At 56.3% G+C, this 21,716-nt stretch overlaps 1 protein-coding gene across 6 annotated transcripts in view; it reads left to right on the top strand.

The window, feature by feature from the left end:
• Nucleotides 1-21,716, top strand: part of EVI5L (ecotropic viral integration site 5 like) — a 34,914-nt gene continuing 13,198 nt past the window's right edge. For 3 of the 6 annotated variants that reach the window (XR_005842210.2, XM_025145756.3, XM_025145754.3), the window contains exons 1-15: nt 1-186; nt 3,537-3,718; nt 10,169-10,358; nt 10,490-10,714; nt 10,880-10,954; nt 11,134-11,259; nt 12,081-12,224; nt 12,409-12,498; nt 13,050-13,147; nt 13,228-13,288; nt 14,062-14,115; nt 14,676-14,708; nt 15,473-15,613; nt 17,401-17,529; nt 19,036-19,176. Coding sequence is in view for 5 of the 6 variants with exons in the window: in XM_025145756.3 (XP_025001524.1) it covers nt 3,570-3,718; nt 10,169-10,358; nt 10,490-10,714; nt 10,880-10,954; nt 11,134-11,259; nt 12,081-12,224; nt 12,409-12,498; nt 13,050-13,147; nt 13,228-13,288; nt 14,062-14,115; nt 14,676-14,708; nt 15,473-15,613; nt 17,401-17,529; nt 19,036-19,176 (1,656 nt within the window). In the remaining variant the exon portion in view is untranslated. Of the gene's footprint in view, nt 187-3,536; nt 3,719-10,168; nt 10,359-10,489; nt 10,715-10,879; nt 10,955-11,133; nt 11,260-12,080; nt 12,225-12,408; nt 12,499-13,049; nt 13,148-13,227; nt 13,289-14,061; nt 14,116-14,675; nt 14,709-15,472; nt 15,614-17,400; nt 17,530-19,035; nt 19,672-19,734; nt 20,182-21,716 lie in introns of those variants that run through there. The other 3 variants (XM_040653959.2, XM_040653960.2, XM_025145755.3) reach the window with 3 other exon arrangements.

Here is a 21,716-nt window from a genome sequence, read left to right as displayed (position 1 = left end):
GTCTGTCAGTGTCAGTCAGGGCGGCGGCGGCGGTTCCCCCATGGCAGCGGCGGGGCCCGCGGCGGCCGCGACTCCCGCACGGCTCCGGGCGGCGGCGGAGGCGGCGGCGGAGGCGGAGGCGACGGGGGAAAGGCGCGGGCCCCCCCCTCGGAGGCAGCCGGCGGTCGCCATGGCAGCGCCGCGCAGGTAGGCGGGGCCTGGGGGGGGACGCCCCGCCCCCCCCTCCCCCCTCAGGGTGAGACCCCCCCCCACTCCACCGCCCATCCAACTATGGTGGGTGGGGGGACATCAACCCCCCTCCCCCCCCCCCTTGGGTTAAATAGGCCTAAAGCCCAATTATTGGGGTGGGGGAGGAATCAATGGGCCCACCCCCAGATTACGGGGGAGGGGGAGGGGGGGGGGCAATGGGGCAGAGCCCCTTTATTTTGGGGGGGGGGGGGGGGTTATATGGGGCTTCCCCCCCCCACACACACACACACGCAGGGGGTGATTGAGGCCCCTTTTATTTTCACTGGGGGGGTCATTTAGGGCTGCCCCCCTCCTGGTGCCATAGGGGGGTTCTGAGGGGCTGCCCCATCCCTTTGCTTTATGGGGGGATGGGGGGGGGGGAGGGGAACATGCACCCCCCCCCCCCCCCCCCCCCTCAGCAGGGGCCTGGCTGCTTTTCCCTCTAAAACAGAGAATATTCGCTTAAAAATAATAATAACGACGATAATAAAGAGGAGGGGGATGCAGGACCCCCCCCCCCCACACACACACACCCCAAATCCATCCTCAAATGCCCTTTATTTGAGGCTGGGGGGCTTTAAATCCCCCCCCCCCTCCCCCCTCATCGCTCACGGGGGGGTCTCTGTGTGCGCCCCCCCCCCCCCCCCCACCCCATCATTGAAGATGGAGCGGCTGCTTTGTGCCGCGCCTGTCTCTCTCCTTTTGGGTTTAAATCCACCCATTTCTGGCAACGCCGGGGTGACCCCACGTCAAATCACCGCTTCTCCTCCCCCCAAACCCCCCCACCTCCCCCCCCCCCCCCCGAAATCCCACCTCCTTCTTTATTTTTTCTTATTTTATTCCTTTCCCCCCCCCCCCCCCCCCCCCACCCCCCCCCCCTTTTCTTCGCTCCATTGAGGGCTTTGCTTTCAACACCCGCGGCGTGGATGAGGACGGAGGGGGAAGGGGGGGGTGGGGGGGGGGAGGAAAAAGACCTCATTTTGCTTAAAAATCCCCAAAGACCCCCAAATGTGCCCCTTTATGGGCTCCTTTCAGCCCATTCGGAGCCGCGGGATGCACAAAAATCACCACCCAGGCGCTGCTTTCGGAGGTTTTCCACCTAAAAATGGGGAGATGGTGGTGGGAGGGGGGGGGGGGGGGTTGCGGGGTTGCTCTGTTTTGGTGCATTTTTACCCATTTTTGGGGTGGGTTCGGGATCTTATGGTAACCATCAATTTGGGGGGGGGGGGTGTAATGTGAAATACGCACCCGCCTCGTCCTTGGCAGCACCAAAAGCCACAGTTTTAAACCCATTTTGAGCCGCCTTCCTCCCGTTTCCACCGACCTCCGGGTGGTTTCCAGCTGAAACAGTCGCGGTTTCATTGACCCTTTGCCTCATCCGTCTCCTTTTTATGTGTTAATTATTGGGTTTTCTGGCCAAAATCGGTGGATTCTCCGTCGACCCCTCTGGAAATCCCAGCTGTGATGGGTGATGAACTTCGGAGCGGGAAGGAAACGGAACGAGGGGGGGAAAAAGGTTTGGAAACAGGGCCGGAATGGGGCCGAAAGATGGAGATAAGGAAGAGCGAAGAGGTGCTGCAAAAACAGCCTGAAAAATGGGGCGGAAAAGGTGAGAAACGGCGCCGAGAGCCGCTGCGGAATAACAGGTGGGAGAGAAGCACGGGAAGGGCACGAAAACGGAGCAGAAAACACTCAAAAAAGGTGTGGAAAAGCCTTAAAATGGTGTGGAAGAGGCACGGAACGGCGCGGGAAAGGTGCGAGGCTGCTGAAAACGGTCCCGAAAACGGCGTTTTTTGGTGGGTCTGAAGCGGAAGGTTGGGGACGTCGCTGACGTTTTCCGTTTTGGGACGGAGTTGCGCTGAAAGGATGGCAGTTTTGGGGAAGGCCAGAGGGGTCGATGGCAGCCCTGGTGGGATTTTGGGGACCCCGCGGCGCTGGGAGCTGCTGAGATCGGGAACTGCTGTCATCCACTGCCCTTTTGGGGGTGATCTCCTGCCCAGCTGTGCACCCCATGGTGATTTGGGGGCCGTTTTCACCCCTTTCCCTCAATTTCCTCAGGATAAACCCATTGGTTGGGTCCTTTGGGGTCCACGTTTCTCAACAAGGGGGCTGAATTTGGGGCGTTTGCTTGGAAAATCTGCTCCGTGGCGCCTCCGTCTGCGTCGTGGGGGTGCTTTTTTTCCTCCAAATTCCAACGTTTTCAGCAAATTCTGCCCCTCGTCACCGCAGGACGCACCGTAGATCACCCTATATCGTAAAGGATGGCACCCGTCCGCTGCAGACCACAAAATCACCACGATTTCGCCCTCCCCACCAAAAAAAAAACGGAAGAAAAGCTGAAATATTTACGTTTTTCCCATTTCCACCAGTCTGGGGGTTGATTTGGGGCTGATAGCCGTGACCTTCACGCCTCATTTTTGGGTTGGAACGATGCATTTTTGCTACCCCCTGGTGGTTTTCTTCTTCCCCCCCCCCCCCCCCCCCCCCCCCCCCCCCCCCCCCCCCCCCCCATCAAAATGGCATCTTTTTTTTTTCCCTAAAAAGCCATTTCTGGGCATTTTCGTGGCCCATTGGACCCCAGTAGGTTGCGTTGTGGCCTCTGCTTGATCATCGACATCTAATTTTCCACTGAGACCCTTTGGTTGCAGTGGTGAACGCAGCTTCACTTTGCCAATCATTGGCGGTGTTTTGTTGTTTTGTTTTTTTTTACCAAAAGGGACATTTTCAGCCCCCAAAAAAAGGATTGGAGCTCCCCTCCGAAATCCCACTCCTCGCCAATCCTGCAGTAAATCCCATGGAGTTGATGCCAGAACCCGTCGTTGTGGAGCATCCACCCATCTGCCATTTTCCACCCCATATCCACCGGTCTCTAAAATGAGCCTCTTTCCTCTCTGGGGAGAAATTTATCTCCAAAAAACCACCAGAATGGGCAAAATGCTCAACGTTGGCCAACACCTACGAGGGCATCTCTCCCTGCTTTGGCCCCACGTGAGGGTACATTGGGCTTAATTCCAGTTTTTAGCCTGATTTAATTGGGCTAATTCACAGCGAGTGCGGGGATGACGCTCCTGGAGCTGGCTTGACGTGAAAACTGGGATTGAATGTTTTAGGGTTTTTTTGTTTTTTAGGGGAATAAGTGACTATCCCAAACGGAGTGACGCTTACACCGTGGGTTAACTGAACTTACTTCTTTTCATAGAGATTCGAAGCATCACCTTGAGGTTCCAACGGGAAAAACCATCAAGATGTCGGCAGGAGAACAAAGGGATTTGGGTCCCGTCCTCCTAACGCTGTTGTTTGGCTTCCAGGTGAGACCCCAAATCCCCACGGGGTCGGCCGCGATGGCGTCGCCGGCCGTCAGCCCCGACTCGTCGTCCCATGAAGCCCTCTCCTCCGTCAACTCGGCCCCGGCGTGTTCGCCCACGTCCGACTCCGAGAACCTCAGCCCCGACGAGCTGGAGCTGCTGGCAAAGCTGGAGGAGCAAAACAGGCGAGTCCTGGTCTTCTTTTTATCCTTTCTTTGGGTTTTTGGTTTTTTTTTTGGCAGAGATTTGCCTTAAAATTAAATGGCGTTACGTGTGATCTTTAAGGACCTTTCCTACCCAACCCATCCTATGATTCTGTGATCGTTAAGGACCCTTCCAACTCAACCATTCTGCGCTTCTATGATCTTTAAGGACCTTTCCTACCCAACCCATCCTATGATTCTGTGATCTTTAAGGACCCTTCCAGCTGAAGCATTCCGTGGTCTTTAAGGGCCCTTCCAATCCAACCTGTTCTATGGTTCTTTAAGGATGCTTCCAACCTACACTATCATAGGGTTCTGTGATTCTGTGATCTTTAAGGACCCTTCCAACTCAACCATTCCGTGGTCTTTAAGGGCCCTTCAAATCCAACCTGTTCTATGGTTCTTTAAGGATGCTTCCAACCTAAACTATCATAGGGTTCTATGATTCTGTGATCGTTAAGGACCCTTCCAACTCAACTATTCTGCGCTTCTATGATCTTTAAGGACCTTTCCTACCCAACCCATCCTATGATTCTGTGATCTTTAAGGACCCTTCCAGCTGAAGCATTCCGTGGTCTTTAAGGGCCCTTCCAATCCAACCTGTTCTATGGTTCTTTAAGGATGCTTCCAATGTAAACTATCATAGGGTTCTATGATTCTGTGATCTTTAAGGACCCTTCCAACTCAACCATTCCGTGGTCTTTAAGGGCCCTTCCAATCCAACCTGTTCTATGGTTCTTTAAGGATGCTTCCAACCTACACTATCATAGGGTTCTGTGATTCTGTGATCTTTAAGGACCCTTCCAACTCAACCATTCCGTGGTCTTTAAGGGCCCTTCCAATCCAACCTGTTCTATGGTTCCTTAAGGATGCTTCCAACCTAAACTATCATAGGGTTCTGTGATTCTGTGATCGTTAAGGACCCTTCCAACTCAACCATTCTGCGGTTCTATGATCTTTAAGGACCTTTCCTACCCAACCCATCCTATGATTCTGTGATCTTTAAGGACCTTTCCAACTCAACCATTCCGTGGTCTTTAAGGGCCCTTCAAATCCAACCTGTTCTATGGTTCTTTAAGGATGCTTCCAACCTAAACTATCATAGGGTTCTATGATTCTGTGATCGTTAAGGACCCTTCCAACTCAACTATTCTGCGCTTCTATGATCTTTAAGGACCTTTCCTACCCAACCCATCCTATGATTCTGTGATCTTTAAGGACCCTTCCAGCTGAAGCATTCCGTGGTCTTTAAGGGCCCTTCCAATCCAACCTGTTCTATGGGTCTTTAAGGATGCTTCCAACCTAAACTATCATAGGGTTCTATGATTCTGTGATCGTTAAGGACCCTTCCAACTCAACCATTCTGTGCTTCTATGATCTTTAAGGACCTTTCCTACCCAACCCATCCTATGATTCTGTGATCTTTAAGGACCTTTCCAACTCAACCATTCCGTGGTCTTTAAGGGCCCTTCCAATCCAACCTGTTCTATGGGTCTTTAAGGATGCTTCCAACCTAAACTATCATAGGGTTCTGTGATTCTGTGATCGTTAAGGACCCTTCCAACTCAACCATTCTGCGCTTCTATGATCTTTAAGGACCTTTCCTACCCAACCCATCCTATGATTCTGTGATCTTTAAGGACCCTTCCAGCTGAAGCATTCCGTGGTCTTTAAGGGCCCTTCCAATCCAACCTGTTCTATGGTTCTTTAAGGATGCTTCCAACCTAAACTATCATAGGGTTCTATGATTCTGTGATCTTTAAGGACCCTTCCAACTCAACCATTCTATGGTTCTACAGTCTTTAAGGTCCCTTCTAACCTAAGCTATTGTAGGATTGTATGGTTCTGTGATCTTTAAGTTCCTTCCCAACCTAAAGCATTTTAGGTTCCGTGGTTCTATGATGTTTAAGGACCTTTCCAACCCAACTATTCTGTGGTTCTCTGACCTTTAAGGACCCATCCAACTCTACCATTCTGTGGTTCTGTGATGTTTAAGGACCCTTCCAACCCAAACCATTCTGTGGTTTTATGATCTTTAAGGACTCTTCCAACTTAAACTATCGTAGGATTCTATGATTCTATCATCTTTAAGGACCTTTCCTACCCAACGCATTCTATGATCTTTCAGGACCCTTCCAAGTCAACATTCTACAATCTCTAAGGTCTCTCCCGGTCTAAACCATTTTAGGATTCCGTGACTCTTTGATCTTTAAGGTCCTTTCCAACCCAAGCCATTCTATGGTTCTGTAATCTTTAAGGACCCTTCCAACACAACGCATTTTAGGATTTTGTGATCGTTCAGGACCTTTCCAACTCAATCCTTTCTGTGGTTCTGCAATGTTTAAGGTCCCTTCCAGCCCGACCCATTGTATGATTCCACGGTTCTATGGCCTTTAAGGTCCCTTCCAACCCAAACCCGAGCCATTCTATAACCCTGTGATCTTTAAGGACCCTTCCAACCCAACATATTTTAGGATTTTGTGATCGTTCAGGACCTTTCCAACTCAGTCCTTTCTGTGGTTCTACAATGTTTAAGGTCCCTTCCAGCCCGACCCATTGTACAGTTCCATGGTTCTATGGCTTTTAAGGTCCCTTCCAACCCAAACCCGAGCCATTCTATAACCCTGTGATCTTTAAGGACCCTTCCAACCCAACGCATTTTAGGATTTTGTGATCATTCAGGACCTTTCCAACTCAATCCTTTCTGTGGTTCTACAATGTTTAAGGTCCCTTCCAGCCCGACCCATTGTATGATTCCATGGTTCTATGGCCTTTAAGGTCCCTTCCAACCCAAACCCGAGCCATTCTATAACCCTGTGATCTTTAAGGACCCTTCCAAGCCAAACCATTCCATGTTTCCACGGTTGTGTGATCTTTAAGGTCCATTCCAACCAAAACCATTCTAGGCTTCTCTGTCCCTCTTGTCCCAAATGCAGCCAAACCACTGTGAAAATGCTCCCACTGCGGGTTTTCTCAGGGCTGTGCTCATTCTGGTGGGCAAATGGGATTCCCTGGCAGGAGGCAGCAGTTTGGGAACGATAATTAAATAAACCCAGCAGCAAAGCTGGTGGGTTTTCCACTTGCTTTATCCTCCACTTGATGCGAAGCGAGGCCTGAGGCTCCCTTAGCCGGAGTGCCAGGCAAAAAAAAAGCCCCATCCCCGGCATTAAAGCAGTGATACGCACTGAAAATCAAAGCTCCGAAATGCAAATTCCTTCTCAAAGCTGTTTTTAAGCAAATTTGCTCTTGGGGGGAAAAAATAAAAAATAAAAAATAAATGAAGATTGCAATTCTATTTTGAAGCCAATTTGTTAAGGAAACGATCCCAGGACAGCAGTCAGTGTCTGGCTGGGGGGGGATAGCGTGTTTGGGTGCTGGGGTGCAGTGTTCTGGGGGGGATATCTCTTCTTTTTGGGTTATTCGTTGGGAGAAGCTCCTCCTTTAGGGTGTTCTGGGGGGAATATCTCTTCCTTTAGGGTATTCTGGGGGAGATATCTCTTCCTTTAGGGTGTTCTGGGGGGAATATCTCCTCCTTTAGGGTGTTCTGGGGGGAATATCTCTTCCTTTAGGATATTCTGGGGGAGATATCTTTTCCTTTAGGATATTCTGGGGGAGATATCTCTTCCTTTAGGATATTCTGGGGGAGATATCTCTTCCTTTAGGGTATTGTGGGGGGAATATCTCCTCCTTTAGGGTATTGTGGGGGGAATATCCCTTCCTTTAGGGTATTGTGGGGGAGATATCTCTTCCTTTAGGGTATTCTGGGGGAGATATCTCTTCCTTTAGGGTGTTCTGGGGGAGATATCTCTTCCTTTAGGGTGTTCTGGGGGGAATATCTCCTCCTTTAGGGTGTTCTGGGGCGAATATCTCTTCCTTTAGGGTATTGTGGGGGAGATATCTCTTCCTTTAGGGTATTGTGGGGGGAATATCTCTTCCTTTAGGGTATTCTGGGGGAGATACCTCTTCCTTTAGGGTATTCTGGGGGAGATATCTCTTCCTTTAGGGTATTCTGGGGGAGATACCTCTTCCTTTAGGGTGTTCTGGGGGGAATATCTCCTCCTTTAGGGTATTCTGGGGGGAATATCTCCTCCTTTAGGGTATTGTGGGGGAGATATCTCTTCCTTTAGGGTGTTCTGGGGGGAATATCTCCTCCTTTAGGGTATTGTGGGGGAGATATCTCTTCCTTTAGGGTATTCTGGGGGTATATCTCTTCCTTTAGGGTATTCTGGGGGAGATATCTCTTCCTTTAGGATATTCTGGGGGAGATATCTTTTCCTTTAGGGTATTCTGGGGGAGATATCTCTTCCTTTAGGGTGTTCTGGGGGGAATATCTCCTCCTTTAGGGTATTGTGGGGGAGATATCTCTTCCTTTAGGGTATTCTGGGGGAATATCTCTTCCTTTAGGGTATTCTGGGGGAGATATCTCTTCCTTTAGGGTATTCTGGGGGAGATATCTCTTCCTTTAGGGTGTTCTGGGGGGAATATCTCCTCCTTTAGGGTGTTCTGGGGGGAATATCTCCTCCTTTAGGGTGTTCTGGGGGGAATATCTCTTCCTTTAGGGTATTGTGGGGGAGATATCTCTTCCTTTAGGGTATTCTGGGGGAGGTATCTCCTCCTTTAGGGTATTGTGGGGGAATATCTCTTCCTTTAGGATATTCTGGGGGAGATATCTTTTCCTTTAGGGTATTCTGGGGGAAATATCTCTTCCTTTAGGGTGTTCTGGGGGAGATATCTCTTCCTTTAGGGTGTTCTGGGGGGAATATCTCCTCCTTTAGGGTATTGTGGGGGGAATATATCTTCCTTTAGGGTGTTCTGGGGCGAATATCTCTTCCTTTAGGGTATTGTGGGGGAGATATCTCTTCCTTTAGGGTATTGTGGGGGAGATATCTCTTCCTTTAGGGTATTCTGGGGGAGATATCTCTTCCTTTAGGGTATTGTGGGGGAGATATCTCTTCCTTTAGGGTATTCTGGGGGAGATATCTCTTCCTTTAGGATATTCTGGGGGAAATATCTCTTCCTTTAGGATATTCTGGGGGAATATCTCTTCCTTTAGGGTGTTCTGGGGGGAATATCTCCTCCTTTAGGGTATTGTGGGGGAGATATCTCTTCCTTTAGGGTGTTCTGGGGGGAATATCTCTTCCTTTAGGGTATTGTGGGGGGAATATCTCTTCCTTTAGGGTGTTCTGGGGGGAATATCTCCTCCTTTAGGGTATTCTGGGGGGAATATCTCCTCCTTTAGGGTATTGTGGGGGGAATATCTCTTCCTTTAGGGTGTTCTGGGGCGAATATCTCTTCCTTTAGGGTATTCTGGGGGAGATATCTCTTCCTTTAGGATATTCTGGGGGAGATATCTTTTCCTTTAGGGTATTCTGGGGGAGATATCTCTTCCTTTAGGGTATTCTGGGGGGAATATCTCCTCCTTTAGGGTATTGTGGGGGAATATATCTTCCTTTAGGGTGTTCTGGGGCGAATATCTCTTCCTTTAGGGTATTCTGGGGGAGATATCTTTTCCTTTAGAGTATTCTGGGGGAGATATCTTTTCCTTTAGGGTATTCTGGGGGAAATATCTTTTCCTTTAGGGTATTCTGGGGGAAATATCTCCTCTTCGGATGTGTTTTGAGGGAATACCTCCTCCTTTAGGGGAACACCTCCTCCTTTAGGGGAATACCTCCTCCTTTAGGGGAACACCTCCTCCTTCAGGGTGATTTTGGAGGAAAATCTCCTCTTCTGGGGTGGTTTGGGGGCAGTATCTCCCCTTTAGGGGTATTTGAAGGAGTATCTCCACCTGTAGGGTGGCTCGGGGGGCAATATGTCCCCTTTTCGGCTGCTTTGGGGGAAATATTTCTCCTTTTGAGGCAGTTTGTGGGGAAGATCTCTGCTGGGGGGAAATATTTCCCCTTCTGAGGTGCTGTGGGGAAATCTCTCCTCCTGTAGGTGACTTTTGGGGGGACATCTCCTCCTCTGCAGTGGTTTGGGGACAAAGCCTCTTCTTGTCTGTGCGCTTTGGGGAACGTCTCCCACTTTAGGGTGGTCTGGGGAGAAAATCCCCTCTTTTGAGGCAGACGGAGTGAAAGGACCTCATCCTTCGAGGGGAATATTTCCTCCTATGAGGTTCTCTGGGGGAATGACTCCTCCCTGAGGGTGGTTTTGGGGGAGTATCTCCTTCCCTTGGGTGGCCTGGGTGGGGAAATATCTCCTCTTGAGGTGTTCTGGGGGAGCATCTCCCCTTTTGATGTGCTGTGGGGAAATCCCTCTTTCCTTCAGGCCGACTTTGGGGTCGATACCTCCTATTCCGGGGCGCTGCGGGGACGCGTCGCCCCCTTTAGGGTGGCTTGGTGGGAACAGCTCCCTCTCCAGGGTGACTTTGGGGGGTTCTTTTGGGGGTCCCTCCGTCCCTTGGGGCTCTCCTGGCTCTATCTGTCCCTCCCTCAGGCTGCTGGAGGCCGACTCCAAGTCGATGCGCTCCATGAACGGCTCGCGGAGGAACAGCGGCTCCTCGTTGGTCTCCAGCTCTTCGGCCTCCTCCAACCTCAGCCACCTGGAGGAGGACACCTGGATCCTCTGGGGCCGCATCGTCAACGAGTGGGACGAGTGGAGGAAGAAGAAGGAGAAGCTGCTGAAGGTGGGAAACGTCGCTTTGCTTCCGTCACGTCCCAACCCTGCCGCGCGTCTCGGTTGTCTCCCCTCCCCCGTGGAGCTCTTCCGTCGTCTCCAAACCCTTTTCCCCCGTTCTTTTGCCCCATCTCTCCCCAGGAGCTCATCCGCAAAGGGATCCCCCACCACTTCCGTGCCATCGTCTGGCAGCTGCTCTGCAGCGCCACCGACATGCCCGTCAAGAACCAATACTCAGAGCTGCTCAAGATGTCCTCCCCCTGCGAGAAGCTCATCCGCAGGGACATCGCCCGCACCTACCCGGAGCACGAGTTCTTCAAGGGGCAGGACAGCCTGGGCCAGGAGGTGCTCTTCAACGTCATGAAGGTACCATCACCACCATCCCTGGCTCGGTTGTTTTCCTTGGATGAGTTATTTTCGATGCTGGAGCTTTCCTTCCACCGCTGTGCTCCTGCGCTGGGCAGGGGATGGCAGCCCGGCTGTTCTCCTGCTTTCCTTCTGCCTTTGTTTTGAATTCCCCACTCCTTTCAGGCCTATTCACTGGTGGACAGGGAGGTTGGGTACTGCCAGGGCAGCGCCTTCATCGTGGGACTGCTGCTCATGCAGGTTTGCACCAGCAGAACAGGGTTGGGTTCCTTTGGCCGCGCTCTGCGTTGGGTTTCAACCCCCTCCCCCCCATCCCCAAACTGGAGGTGGTCCCGGCGCATCCCATCCCATCCCATATTGCCCCCCTGAGCCGATGGCAGGATGCTGAGGAGGGGGTTTGTGTCCTGCTGTGTCCCCAGATGCCTGAGGAAGAGGCTTTCTGTGTGTTTGTGAGGCTGATGCAGGAGTACCGCCTGCGGGAGCTCTTCAAACCCAGCATGGCAGAGCTGGGGCTCTGCATCTACCAGTTCGAGTACATGCTGCAGGTGAGTGCTGCCCGTGGCTCCCCCAAATGCTGCAGCAGCCCATGGGGACGAGGACCAGGAGAGGGGTAGGAGTGGGGTGGCATCTCCTGGGGGATGCTGCATTCCTTGGGTCCGGAGATCCTGGGGACGTCTTTGGGACACCCGGGGGCAGTCCATGAACTCAAGGGAACGTCTGATAGACCCCAAAGGTGTCCGTGAGACACACTGAGGACATCCCCGAGACCCTGGGGACCCTCACAAAGACCTCAGGGATGTCCACAGGAGCTCAGGGATGTCCACAGGATGCCCTGGGGAACATCTGTGAGACCCCAGAGTTGTCCACGGACGCAATGAGGACGTCCCCAGGACCCCGGGGACCTTCACAAGAGGCTCTGGGGACCGCAAGGCCACGGGGGGGGCATCCACGAGACACCCTGGGGACCATCCATGGGTCTTCAGGGGAACATCTGTGAGACTCTGAGTGTGTCTGTGAGACGACCCATGGGACCCACGGACACCCATGGGACCCACGGACACCCATGGGACCCAGGGACATCCATGGGACCCAGGGACACCCATGGGACCCAGGGACACCCATGAGGCCCTGAGGGCCCCCACGAGGCCCTGAGGTCCCCCACGAGACACCCTTTGAACCCTCCATGCCCCACGGACCGTCCACAGGGTGCCATGAGTGACATCCCTGAGACCCCGAGGACGTCCCAGGAGACGCCTCGGGGGGGGGACATCCAGAAGTTCAAAGCTCAGCAGCCGTGAACGACCCCGAAAGCCATTCCCCCCCCACTCCCCGCACCCCTTTCATTTCTCTCCTTTCTCACGTCCAGGAGCAGCTGCCCGAGCTGAACATCCACTTCCGCTCGCAGAGCTTCCTCACCTCCATGTATGCTTCCTCGTGGTTCCTCACCCTCTTCCTCACCACCTTCCCTCTGCCCGTGGCCACGCGGGTCTTCGACATCTTTATGTACGAGGTGAGGAGGCTGCAGAGAGCACCTGAAGTCACGCAGAGGCCACGGCCACCTTTCCCTTGCAGAAAACACCTCCCCCTGGCAGCCTGTCTGCTTTTTTTCTTTGGGGGGGGGGGGGGTGGGGAGAAACCCCAAAATCAAAGTGGTGGTGGGTGGGAAAGGTGGTGATGCGGACCCCTTCCTGCAGGGGCTGGAGATCGTCTTCCGCGTGGGGATGGCACTGCTGCAGTTCAACCAGGCTGAGCTGGTCCAGCTGGACATGGAGGGGATGTCCCAGGTACGTTTGGGGTGGATTTAAGCAGCAGGACTTAATTTGGGGGTGAGGAGGGATCTTTGGGGCTGATGGAGGCAATGAGGTGCGGCTATGAGGGCAGAGCTGTCCGGATTAAGCATGGGTTGAGGTGGAGAGGATCGTTGGGGTTGGGAAGGAGCTCCAAGGTCGTCGGGTCCAACCCCAGCCCACCCCCACCACAGATGGGGTCACAGACTGGAGGACACAGCTCGGGGTAGGTGGGGGGTGAGTGCACAACGGGTCGTATTTTGAGGCCAGTTTGCACGCTGGGCCGTGTTTTGGGGTCGGTTTATGCTCGAGGCAATGCTTCAGGGCTGCTTTGGGCATCGGGTGATGATTTGATGCGAATTTATGTGCAGCAGAACGCGTTGGGAGGCAAATGTGTGCAATGGGTTGAGTGTTGGGGTGGTTTGGGGGGCGCCTGGGCTGAGTGTGGGGCCGGATTTAGGGCCAGTTGATGGCCAGGCCACGTTATGGGGCTGTACCACTGCCGGGGCTGTGTCTTTGCCATTGAACCCTGAATGCTTTGCCCACAGTACTTCCAGAAGGTGATCCCACACCAGTTTGACAGCTGTCCCGACAAGCTCATCCTCAGGGCCTTCCAGGTCAAATACAACCCCAAGAAGATGAAGAGGTGAGGTGGGGAGCCCTGCGGGGGTGCCACCCACCGCCTCCATCAGGTGGCATCCCAGCTTGTCCCCGTGTCCCACGCAGGCTGGAGAAGGAGTACACCGCCATCAAGAACAAAGAGATGGAGGAGCAGATTGAGATCAAGGTGGGGTGGGTGGCCGTCCTCAGGGCCCCCTGACCCATCCCCGGGGCCATCTTAGCCCTCCTGGCACCGCCTACCCATCCCAATGGCGTTTCAACTCATCTCCGGGACCTCTCTGAGCCATCCTGGGGCCGTTTAGCTTCCCACTGGGGCCATCTAAGCCACCCGGGACCCACACTGGAGCCATTTGACCCATCCCTGGGGCTGTATGAGCCTTCGTGGCGTGGCTCATCCCATCTCTTGGATCTTCTAAGCCACCCTGAAGCTACTTTGACCCCTCCCGAAGCCTCTTGAGCCATCCCCGGAGCCATTTATGCCATCCCGAGATGACTGAGCCCCACTCTAAACCATTTCAACCCCCCCCCAGGGCTGCTTTAACCCATCCCTGGGACTACTTTGAGCCATCCTGGGGCCACTCGACTCCTCCCTTGGGCCACTTGAGCCCCTTTGGCGTGGCTGAGCCCATCCTTGTGGCGATTTACGCCATCTCAGAGCCGCTTCGATCCATCCCCGGGACCACTTTGAGCCCCGTAGGCCGTCCCCAGGGGGTTTCACTCACCCTTGGGGTCGCCCTGACCCATCTCAGGGCTCTCAAAGCTGTCCTCGGGGCCACTTTGCGCGTCCCCAACGGCACTGCAGCCATCCGGGGACAGCGGGACTGAGCCCTTCGACCCAACCCAGGGCCACTTAACCCCCATCCCCATTCCCAGTGACCCCTCTGCTTTGAGTACATCCCTTTGTGGGGTTCATTCCTTCCTCCCCAATTTCGTCCCCAGCGCCTCCGCACCGAGAACCGCCTGCTGAAGCAGCGCATCGAAACCCTGGAGAAGGTGAGCCCTGCAACTGGAACACCCCAAAACCTCCTGGAACACCCCCAAAACCACCTGGAACACCCCCAAAACCACCCGGAACACCCCAAAACCACCCGGAACACCCCAAAACCGGCACTCCAAACCCTCCTGGGGGCACCCAAACCCACTGCTGGAGCGCCCCAACCTCTTTCGGGGCGCCTTTGGGTGCAACCCCACAGCTTCCAACACACCCCTCTGGGCTGCACCCCTGAAATCCGCCTCCCCCCTCCGTTTAGGCACCGTTTTGGTGCCGAAAGGGCAAAGAAAAGCAGGACGTTTACACCCAAGGAATGGCCCCATCCTTCCCAAGTGTGTCCCCGCTCTGGGATGGAGGGGACGCTCAGCTTTAGGGCCGTACACAGCGCTTGCCATCCTTCCCCCACCCTTCCCGACGAGGGGAGGGGGAAAAGAGCCGAAATCCTTGGAAATCACCCCAAAACGGGGAGGTGCGGGGTGCCTCCTCTGCCTGGCTTCTCTCGCTGCCTCCATCTCTTCCATTTATCTCTCCTTTCTCTCCTTTCCTCCGCCGGCGGCCGCAGGAGAGCGCGGCTCTCGCCGACAGGCTCATCCAGGTAGTATCCAAAATCGCTGGGTTTGCTCTTTTTTCTTCCCAACCCCCCCCCAACCCCAAGCTGTGTTTTAACCCTTTTCTGCTTTCCAGCCTTCGTCTCGCTTCTCTTGGGGGAGAATTTGCCCTTTTTCCCCTCTCCCCCCCCCCCCTCCTCCTTGCTTTTCCGGAGGCTCCCGCGCACCTTCCCCGCTTTGGAGCGGGAGGATTATGGGGTGGGGGGGGGGGGGGGGGGGTGAAAATGAGGGTTTGGGGTCGTGTGGGGCAAAGCGGGCATTTGGGGGGGGGGGGGGGGGGGGATAAAAAGGAGTGAGTTGGAATGAAAGAGGTGGATTCGGAGTGCGGGTGGTGGGGTCAGAACGACCCCCGAGGTCCCCACGGGGCTGTTGTCACCTCTTCTTCTGTGTCAGCTGCTATGGGGCTGTCGTCGCCCCCCCCCCCAGGGCCAGCATCACCCCCTTGTCCCTCGTGGGGTGCTGATGTCACCCCCCAGACCCGACGGTCACCCACAGAAGGGCTGATATCCCCCTCCAATGGGGTCACCATCGCCCTCTCATCCCCAATGCCGCCCACCGCCGGCCCGGTGTCACCCTATTGTCCCCTATGCCACCCTCCTGTCCCCAGCATCGCTGCTGTCACCCTCACCCTCACCCTTTGTCCCCACCACTCACAGCCCCTCCATCTCCCCCCCACGGGCAGCGCTGACCCCACAGGGGATGAGGAGAGGGACCGCTGCCCCACGGCTGATGGGTCCCTGCTGTCCCCAAGGGCCAGGTGACGCGGGCGCAGGAAGCAGAGGAGAACTACATCATCAAAAGGGAGCTGGCAGTGGTGAAGCAGCGCTGCACTTCGGCCACCGAAAACCTCCAGCGTGCCCAGAGCACCATCCGACAGCTGCAGGACCAGCAGGTCGGTGGCCCCACACGGCCCCAAACGGCCCCACGTGTCCCCGTCGCCCCCCGTGTGCCCCTCGGTGTCCCTATGTGGTGGTGCGTGGAGCTGGTGCTGCCAGCATCACGTGGAAGGGGCAGTGGGACAGTGGGTGTCCCACCCCACAGTGACGTGTTGGGGGGGGGATGTGTTGGGGTGGGGTGGGGATGGGGTGGGGATGGGGATGGGGATGGGGATGGGGATGGGGTGGGGATGGGGATGTAGATGTGTTGGGGGGGAGATGGGGATGTGTTGGGGTGGGGACGTGTTGGGGTGGGGATGGGGATGGGGATGGGGTGGGGATGGGGATGGAGATGTGTTGGGGTGGGGATGTGTTGGGGTTCGGGTGGGGTTGGGGATGTGTTGGGGTGGGGTGGGGATGGGATGGGGTTGGGATGGGGTTGAGATGGGGATGGGGATGTGTTGGGGTGGGGTGGGGACGTGTTGGGATGGGGATGGGGTTGGGATGGGGACGTGTTGGGATGGGGACGTGTTGGGGTGGGGACGTGTTGGGGTGGGGACGTGTTGGGGTGGGGATGTGTTGGGGTGGGGATGTGTTGGGATGGGGACGTGTTGGGGTGGGGAATGGGGTTGGGCTGGGGAAGTGTTGGGGTGGGAACGTGTTGGGGGTGGGGATGTGTTGGGATGGGGACGTGTTGGGGTGGGGATGGGGATGGGGATGGGGTGGGGATGGGGATGGAGATGTGTTGGGGTGGGTATGTGTTGGGGTGGGGTGGGGATGGGATGGGGTTGGGATGGGGTTGAGATGGGGATTGGGATGTGTTGGGGTGGGGTGGGGATGGGATGGGGTGGGGTTGGGATGGGGATGGGGATGGGGTGGGGATGGGGATGGAGATGTGTTGGGGTGGGGATGGGGATGTGTTGGGGTGGGGATGTGTTGGGGTTCGGGTGGGGATGGGGTTGGGATGGGGGTGGGATGGGGGTGGGGATGGGGTGGGGTGGGATGGGGATGGGGTGGGGTGGGGTGGGGATGGGGATGGGGTTGGGATGGGATGGGGTGGGGTGGGGTTGGGATGGGGTTGGGATGGGGATGGGGATGGGGTGGGGTGGGGTGGGGTGGGGATGGGGATGGGGTTGGGATGGGATGGGGTGGGGTGGGGTTGGGATGGGGTTGGGATGGGGATGGGGATGTGTTGGGGTGAGGTGGGGATGGGGTTGGGATGGGGATGTGTTGGGGTGCGGACGTGTTGGGATGGGGATGTGTTGGGATGGGGTTAGGATGGGGACGTTTTGGGGTGCGGACATGTTGGGGATGGGGACGTGTTGGGATGGGGATGGGGTTGGGACGGGGATGTGTTGGGGTGGGGATGTGTTGGGATGGGGATGGGATTGGGATGGGGATGTGTTGGGGTGGGGACGTGTTGGGGATGGGGATGGGGGTGTGTTGGGGTGTGGACGTGTTGGGGTGGGGACGTGTTGGGTTGTGGATGTATTGGGGTGGGGATGTGTTGGGGTGGGGATGGGGGTGTGTTGGGGTGGGGACGTGTTGGGGTGTGGATGTATTGGGGTGGGGATGTGTTGGGGTGGGGATGGGGGTGTGTTGGGGTGGGGACATGTTGGGGTGTGGATGTATTGGGGTGGGGGTGTGTTGGGGTGGGGGTGGGGGTGTGTTGGGGTGGGGACGTGTTGGGGTGTGGATGTATTGGGGTGGGGGTGTGTTGGGGTGGGGATGGGGGTGTGTTGGGGTGGGGGTGTGTTGGGGTGGGGACGTGTTGGGGGTGGTGACATTTTGGGGACACTGACAGGGGAACCCGCGCTTCAGCGAGGAGTTTGTCACCCACCTGGAGACGGAGTTGGAGCAGTCGCGGCTGCGGGAGAGCGAAACGCTCGGCGCCCTGAAGGAGATGCAGGACAAAGTGCTGGACATGGAGAAGGTGGCGGTGGCAGCGCGGGCTGTCGTGGCTCACGGTGCTCCTGGGGGTGGGGGCGGTCACATAAGGGACCGTGGGGGCCGTGCCATGAGTGGTCCTGGGGCTGGGGATGGCCGTAAGAGGGGCCTTTAGGATGGGGACAGTCATACGGGGGACCTCAGGGTTGGGGACAGTCACATAAGGGACCGTGGGGGCGGTGCCATGAGTGGTCCTGGGGCTGGGGATGGCCGTAGGAGGGGCCTTTAGGATGGGGACAGTCATACAGGGGACCTCAGGGTTGGGGACAGTCACATAAGGGACCCTTGGGACTGTGCCATGAGTGGTCCTGGGGCTGGGGGTGGCCGTAGGAGGGGCCTTTAGGATGGGGGTGATCATTTAGGGGACCTCAGGGTTGGGGACAGTCACACAAGAGACCCTCGGGGCTGTCCCTTAAGAGGTCCCGGGGTTGGGGATGGTGATAGGAGTGGCCTTTAGGATGGGGACAGTCATACAGGGGACCTCAGGGTTGGGGACAGTCACATGAGGGACCCTTGGGACTGTGCCATGAGTGGTCCTGGGGTGGGGGGCTGCCGCCTTTGGGATGGGGACAGTCACACAAGAGACCCTCGGGGCTGTCCCTTAAGAGGTCCCTGGGCTGGGGATGTTGATAGGAGTGGCCTTTAGGATGGGGGTGATCATTTAGGGGACCTCAGGTGTCCCCTAAATGATCACCCCACACCTTAGGCGTCCCCCAGGTGTCCCTGTCGGGCAGCACCCCCCATCCCTGGGGATCCCCTGTCCATGGGGGGGGTCCTCCGTCCCTGGGGGTCCCCCGTCCATGGGGGGGTTCCTCCGTCCCTGGGGATCCCCCATCCATGGGGGGGAGTCCTCCGTCCATGGGGGGGGTCCTCCGTCCCTGGGGGTCCCCCGTCCATTGGAGGGGGTCCTCTGTCCCTGGGGATCCCCCGTCCATGGGGGGGGTCCTCCATCCCTGGGGATCCCCCGTCCATGGGGGGGGTCCTCTTTCCTTGGGGTCCCCCGTCCATGGGGGGGGTCCTCTGTCCCTGGGGATCCCCCGTCCATTGGAGGGGGTCCTCCGTCCCTGGGGATCCCCTGTCCATGGGGGTCCCCCATCCTCCATCCCTGGGGATCCCCCATCCATGGGGGGGTCCTCCATCCCTGGGGATCCCCTGTCCATGGGGGAGGGTCCTCTGTCCCTGGGGGTCCCCCATCCATGGGGGGGGGGGGTCCTCCGTCCCTGGGGATCCCCCATCCATGGATGGGGGGTCCTCCGTCCCTGGGGATCCCCCGTCCATGGGGGGGGTCCTCCATCCCTGGGGATCCCCCGTCCATGGGGGGGGGTCCTCCGTCCCTGGGGATCCCCCGTCCATGGGGGTCCCCCATCCTCCATCCCTGGGGATCCCCCGTCCATTGGAGGGGGTCCTCTGTCCCTGGGGATCCCCCGTCCATGGGGGGGGTCCTCCGTCCCTGGGGATCCCCCGTCCCCACTGACAGCCCCGTGCCCTGCAGAGGAACAGCCTCCTGCCTGATGAGGACAACGTGGTGCGGCTGCAGGAGGAGCTGCAGGCGCTGGCGCTGCGCGAGGCCGAGGCGGTCAAATCTCTGACGGAGCTGCAGCAGCAGGTGAAGGACCTCAGCGACAGCTGGCAGGTGAGGCCGCCGTCCCCCCCCGTGGCCTCCTGGGTCCCTTCACATCCTCGCATCCACCCGGGTGCTGTGTCACGTTGTCCGGGTTCCCCTCTCCCCGTGGTTGGGTCCTCTCCTGGACGGCTCCGTCCCCTTCGTGGCCGCCCGGGTCGGGTCCCATCTCTGCCATCTGGGTCCCATCGTGGCCACTTCAGTCCCATAGCGCAGTGCCGGGGTCCCCTCCTGGACACCCGGGTCCCTCATCCCAATACCCGGGGCCTTTGCCCTGTCCCCAAGGGCCCATCCTGGACACCTGTGTCCTTCAGCTCAATGTCTGGGTCCTCCATCCCGATACCCGGGGCCTTTGCCCTGTCCCCAAGGGCCCATCCTGGACACCTGTGTCCCTCAGCTCAATGTCTGGGTCCTCCATCCCAATATCTGGGTCCCTCATCCCAGTACCTGGGGCCTTTGCCCTGTCCCCAAGGGCCCATCCTGCCCACCTGTGTCCCTCATCCCAATGTCTGTGTCCCTCATCCCAATGTCTGGGTCCATTATCCCAATGTCTGAGACCCTCATCCCAATGTCTGGGTCCTCCATCCCAGTGTCTGGGTCCGTTATCCCAATGTCTATGTCCCTCATCCCAACGTCTACGTCCCTTATCCCAATGTCTGTGTCCCTCATCCCAATGTCTGTGTCCTCCATCCCAACGTCTGGGTCCCTCATCCCAACGTCTGGGTCCCTCATCCCAATGTCTGGGTCCCTTATCCCAATGTCTGTGTCCCTCAGCCCAATGTCTGGGTTCGTCATCCCAATGTCTGGGTCCCTTATCCCAGTGTTTGTGTCCCTTATCCCAATGTCTGTGTCCCTCATCCCAATGTCTGTGTCCCTCATCCCAATGTCTGGGTCCATTATCCCAACGTCTGTGTCCCTCATCCCAATATCAGGATCCCTTATCCCAATGTCTGTGTCCCTTATCCCAATGTCAGGATACCTCATCCCAATGTCTGGGTCCTCCATCCCAACATCTGAGACCCTTATCCCAATGTCTGGGTCCATTATCCCAATGTCTGTGTCCCTCATCCCAATGTCAGGATCCCTTATCCCAATGTCTGGGTCCCTCATCCCAATGTCTGGGTCCATTATCCCAGTGTCAGGATCCCTCATCCCAATGTCTGGGTCCTCCATCCCAACGTCTGTGTCCCACATTCCAATGTCTGTGTCCCTCATCCCAATGTTGTGTCCCTCATCCCAATGTCTGCGTCCCTTGCTCTGTGACCAAAGTCCCCTCCTGCCCACCTGGGTCCCTCATCCCAACGTCTGGGTCCGTTATCCCAACGTCTGTGTCCCTCATCCCAATGTCTGGGTCCTCCATCCCAATGTCTGTGTCCCTCATCCCAATGTCAGGATCCCTCATCCCAACGTCTGTGTCCCTCATCCCAATGTCTGGGTCCATTATCCCAATATCTGGGTCCTCCATCCCAATATCTGGGTCCCTCATCCCAATACCTGGGTCCTTTGCCCTGTCCCCAAGGTCCCATCCTGGCCAACTGTATCCCTTATCCCAATGTCTGAGTCCCTCATCCCAATGTCAGGATCCCTCATCCCAATGTCTGTGTCCCTTATCCCAATGTCAGGATCCCTCATCCCAATGTCTGTGTCCCTCATCCCAATGTCTGGATCCATTATTCCAATATCTTTGTCCCTCATCCCAATATCTGTGTCCCTCATCCCGATGTCTGGGTCCTCCATCCCAATGTCTGTGTCCCTCATCCGAAAGTCAGGATACCTCATCCCAACGTCTGTGTCCCTTATCCCAATATCAGGATCCCTTATCCCAATGTCTGCGTCCCTTATCCCAATGTCTGGGTTCGTCATCCCAATGTCTGGGTCCTCCATCCCAATGTCTGAGTCCCTCATCCCAATGTCTGTGTCCTCCATCCCAATGTCTGAGTCCCTCATCCCAATGTCTGGGTCCTCCATCCCAGTGTCTGGGTCCGTTATCCCAATGTCTGTGTCCCTCATCCCAATGTCTACGTCCCTTATCCCAGTGTCTGTGTCCCTCATCCCAATGTCTGCGTCCCTTATCCCAATGTCCGTGTCCCTCATCCCAGTGTCAAGATCCCTTATCCCATTGTCTGGGTCCCTCATCCCAATGTCTGTGTCCCTCATCCCAATATCAGGATCCCTTATCCCAATGTCAAGATCCCTCATCCCAATGTAAGGATCCCTCATCCCAATGTCTGTGTCCCTCATCCCAATGTCTGGGTCTGTTATCCCAACGTCTGTGTCCCTCATCCCAATATCAGGATCCCTTATCCCAATGTCTGCATCCCTTATCCCATTGTCTGGGTCCCTCATCCCAATGTCTGTGTCCCTCATCCCAATGTCTGTGTCCCTCATCCCAATGTCTGGATCCCTCATCCCAATGTCTGTGTTCCTCATCCCAACGTCTGCGTCCCTTATCCCAATGTCTGGGTTCGTCATCCCAATGTCTGTGTCCCTTATCCCATTGTCTGCGTCCCTCATCCCAAAGTCAGGATCCCTCATCCCAACGTCTGCGTCCC

This window comes from Gallus gallus, chromosome 30, assembly GCF_016699485.2.
Source record: "Gallus gallus isolate bGalGal1 chromosome 30, bGalGal1.mat.broiler.GRCg7b, whole genome shotgun sequence".
Taxonomy (NCBI): domain Eukaryota; kingdom Metazoa; phylum Chordata; class Aves; order Galliformes; family Phasianidae; genus Gallus; species Gallus gallus.
The sequence above is the reverse complement of the archived record's forward strand: the minus strand, read 5'-3'. Positions and strand labels throughout refer to the sequence as shown.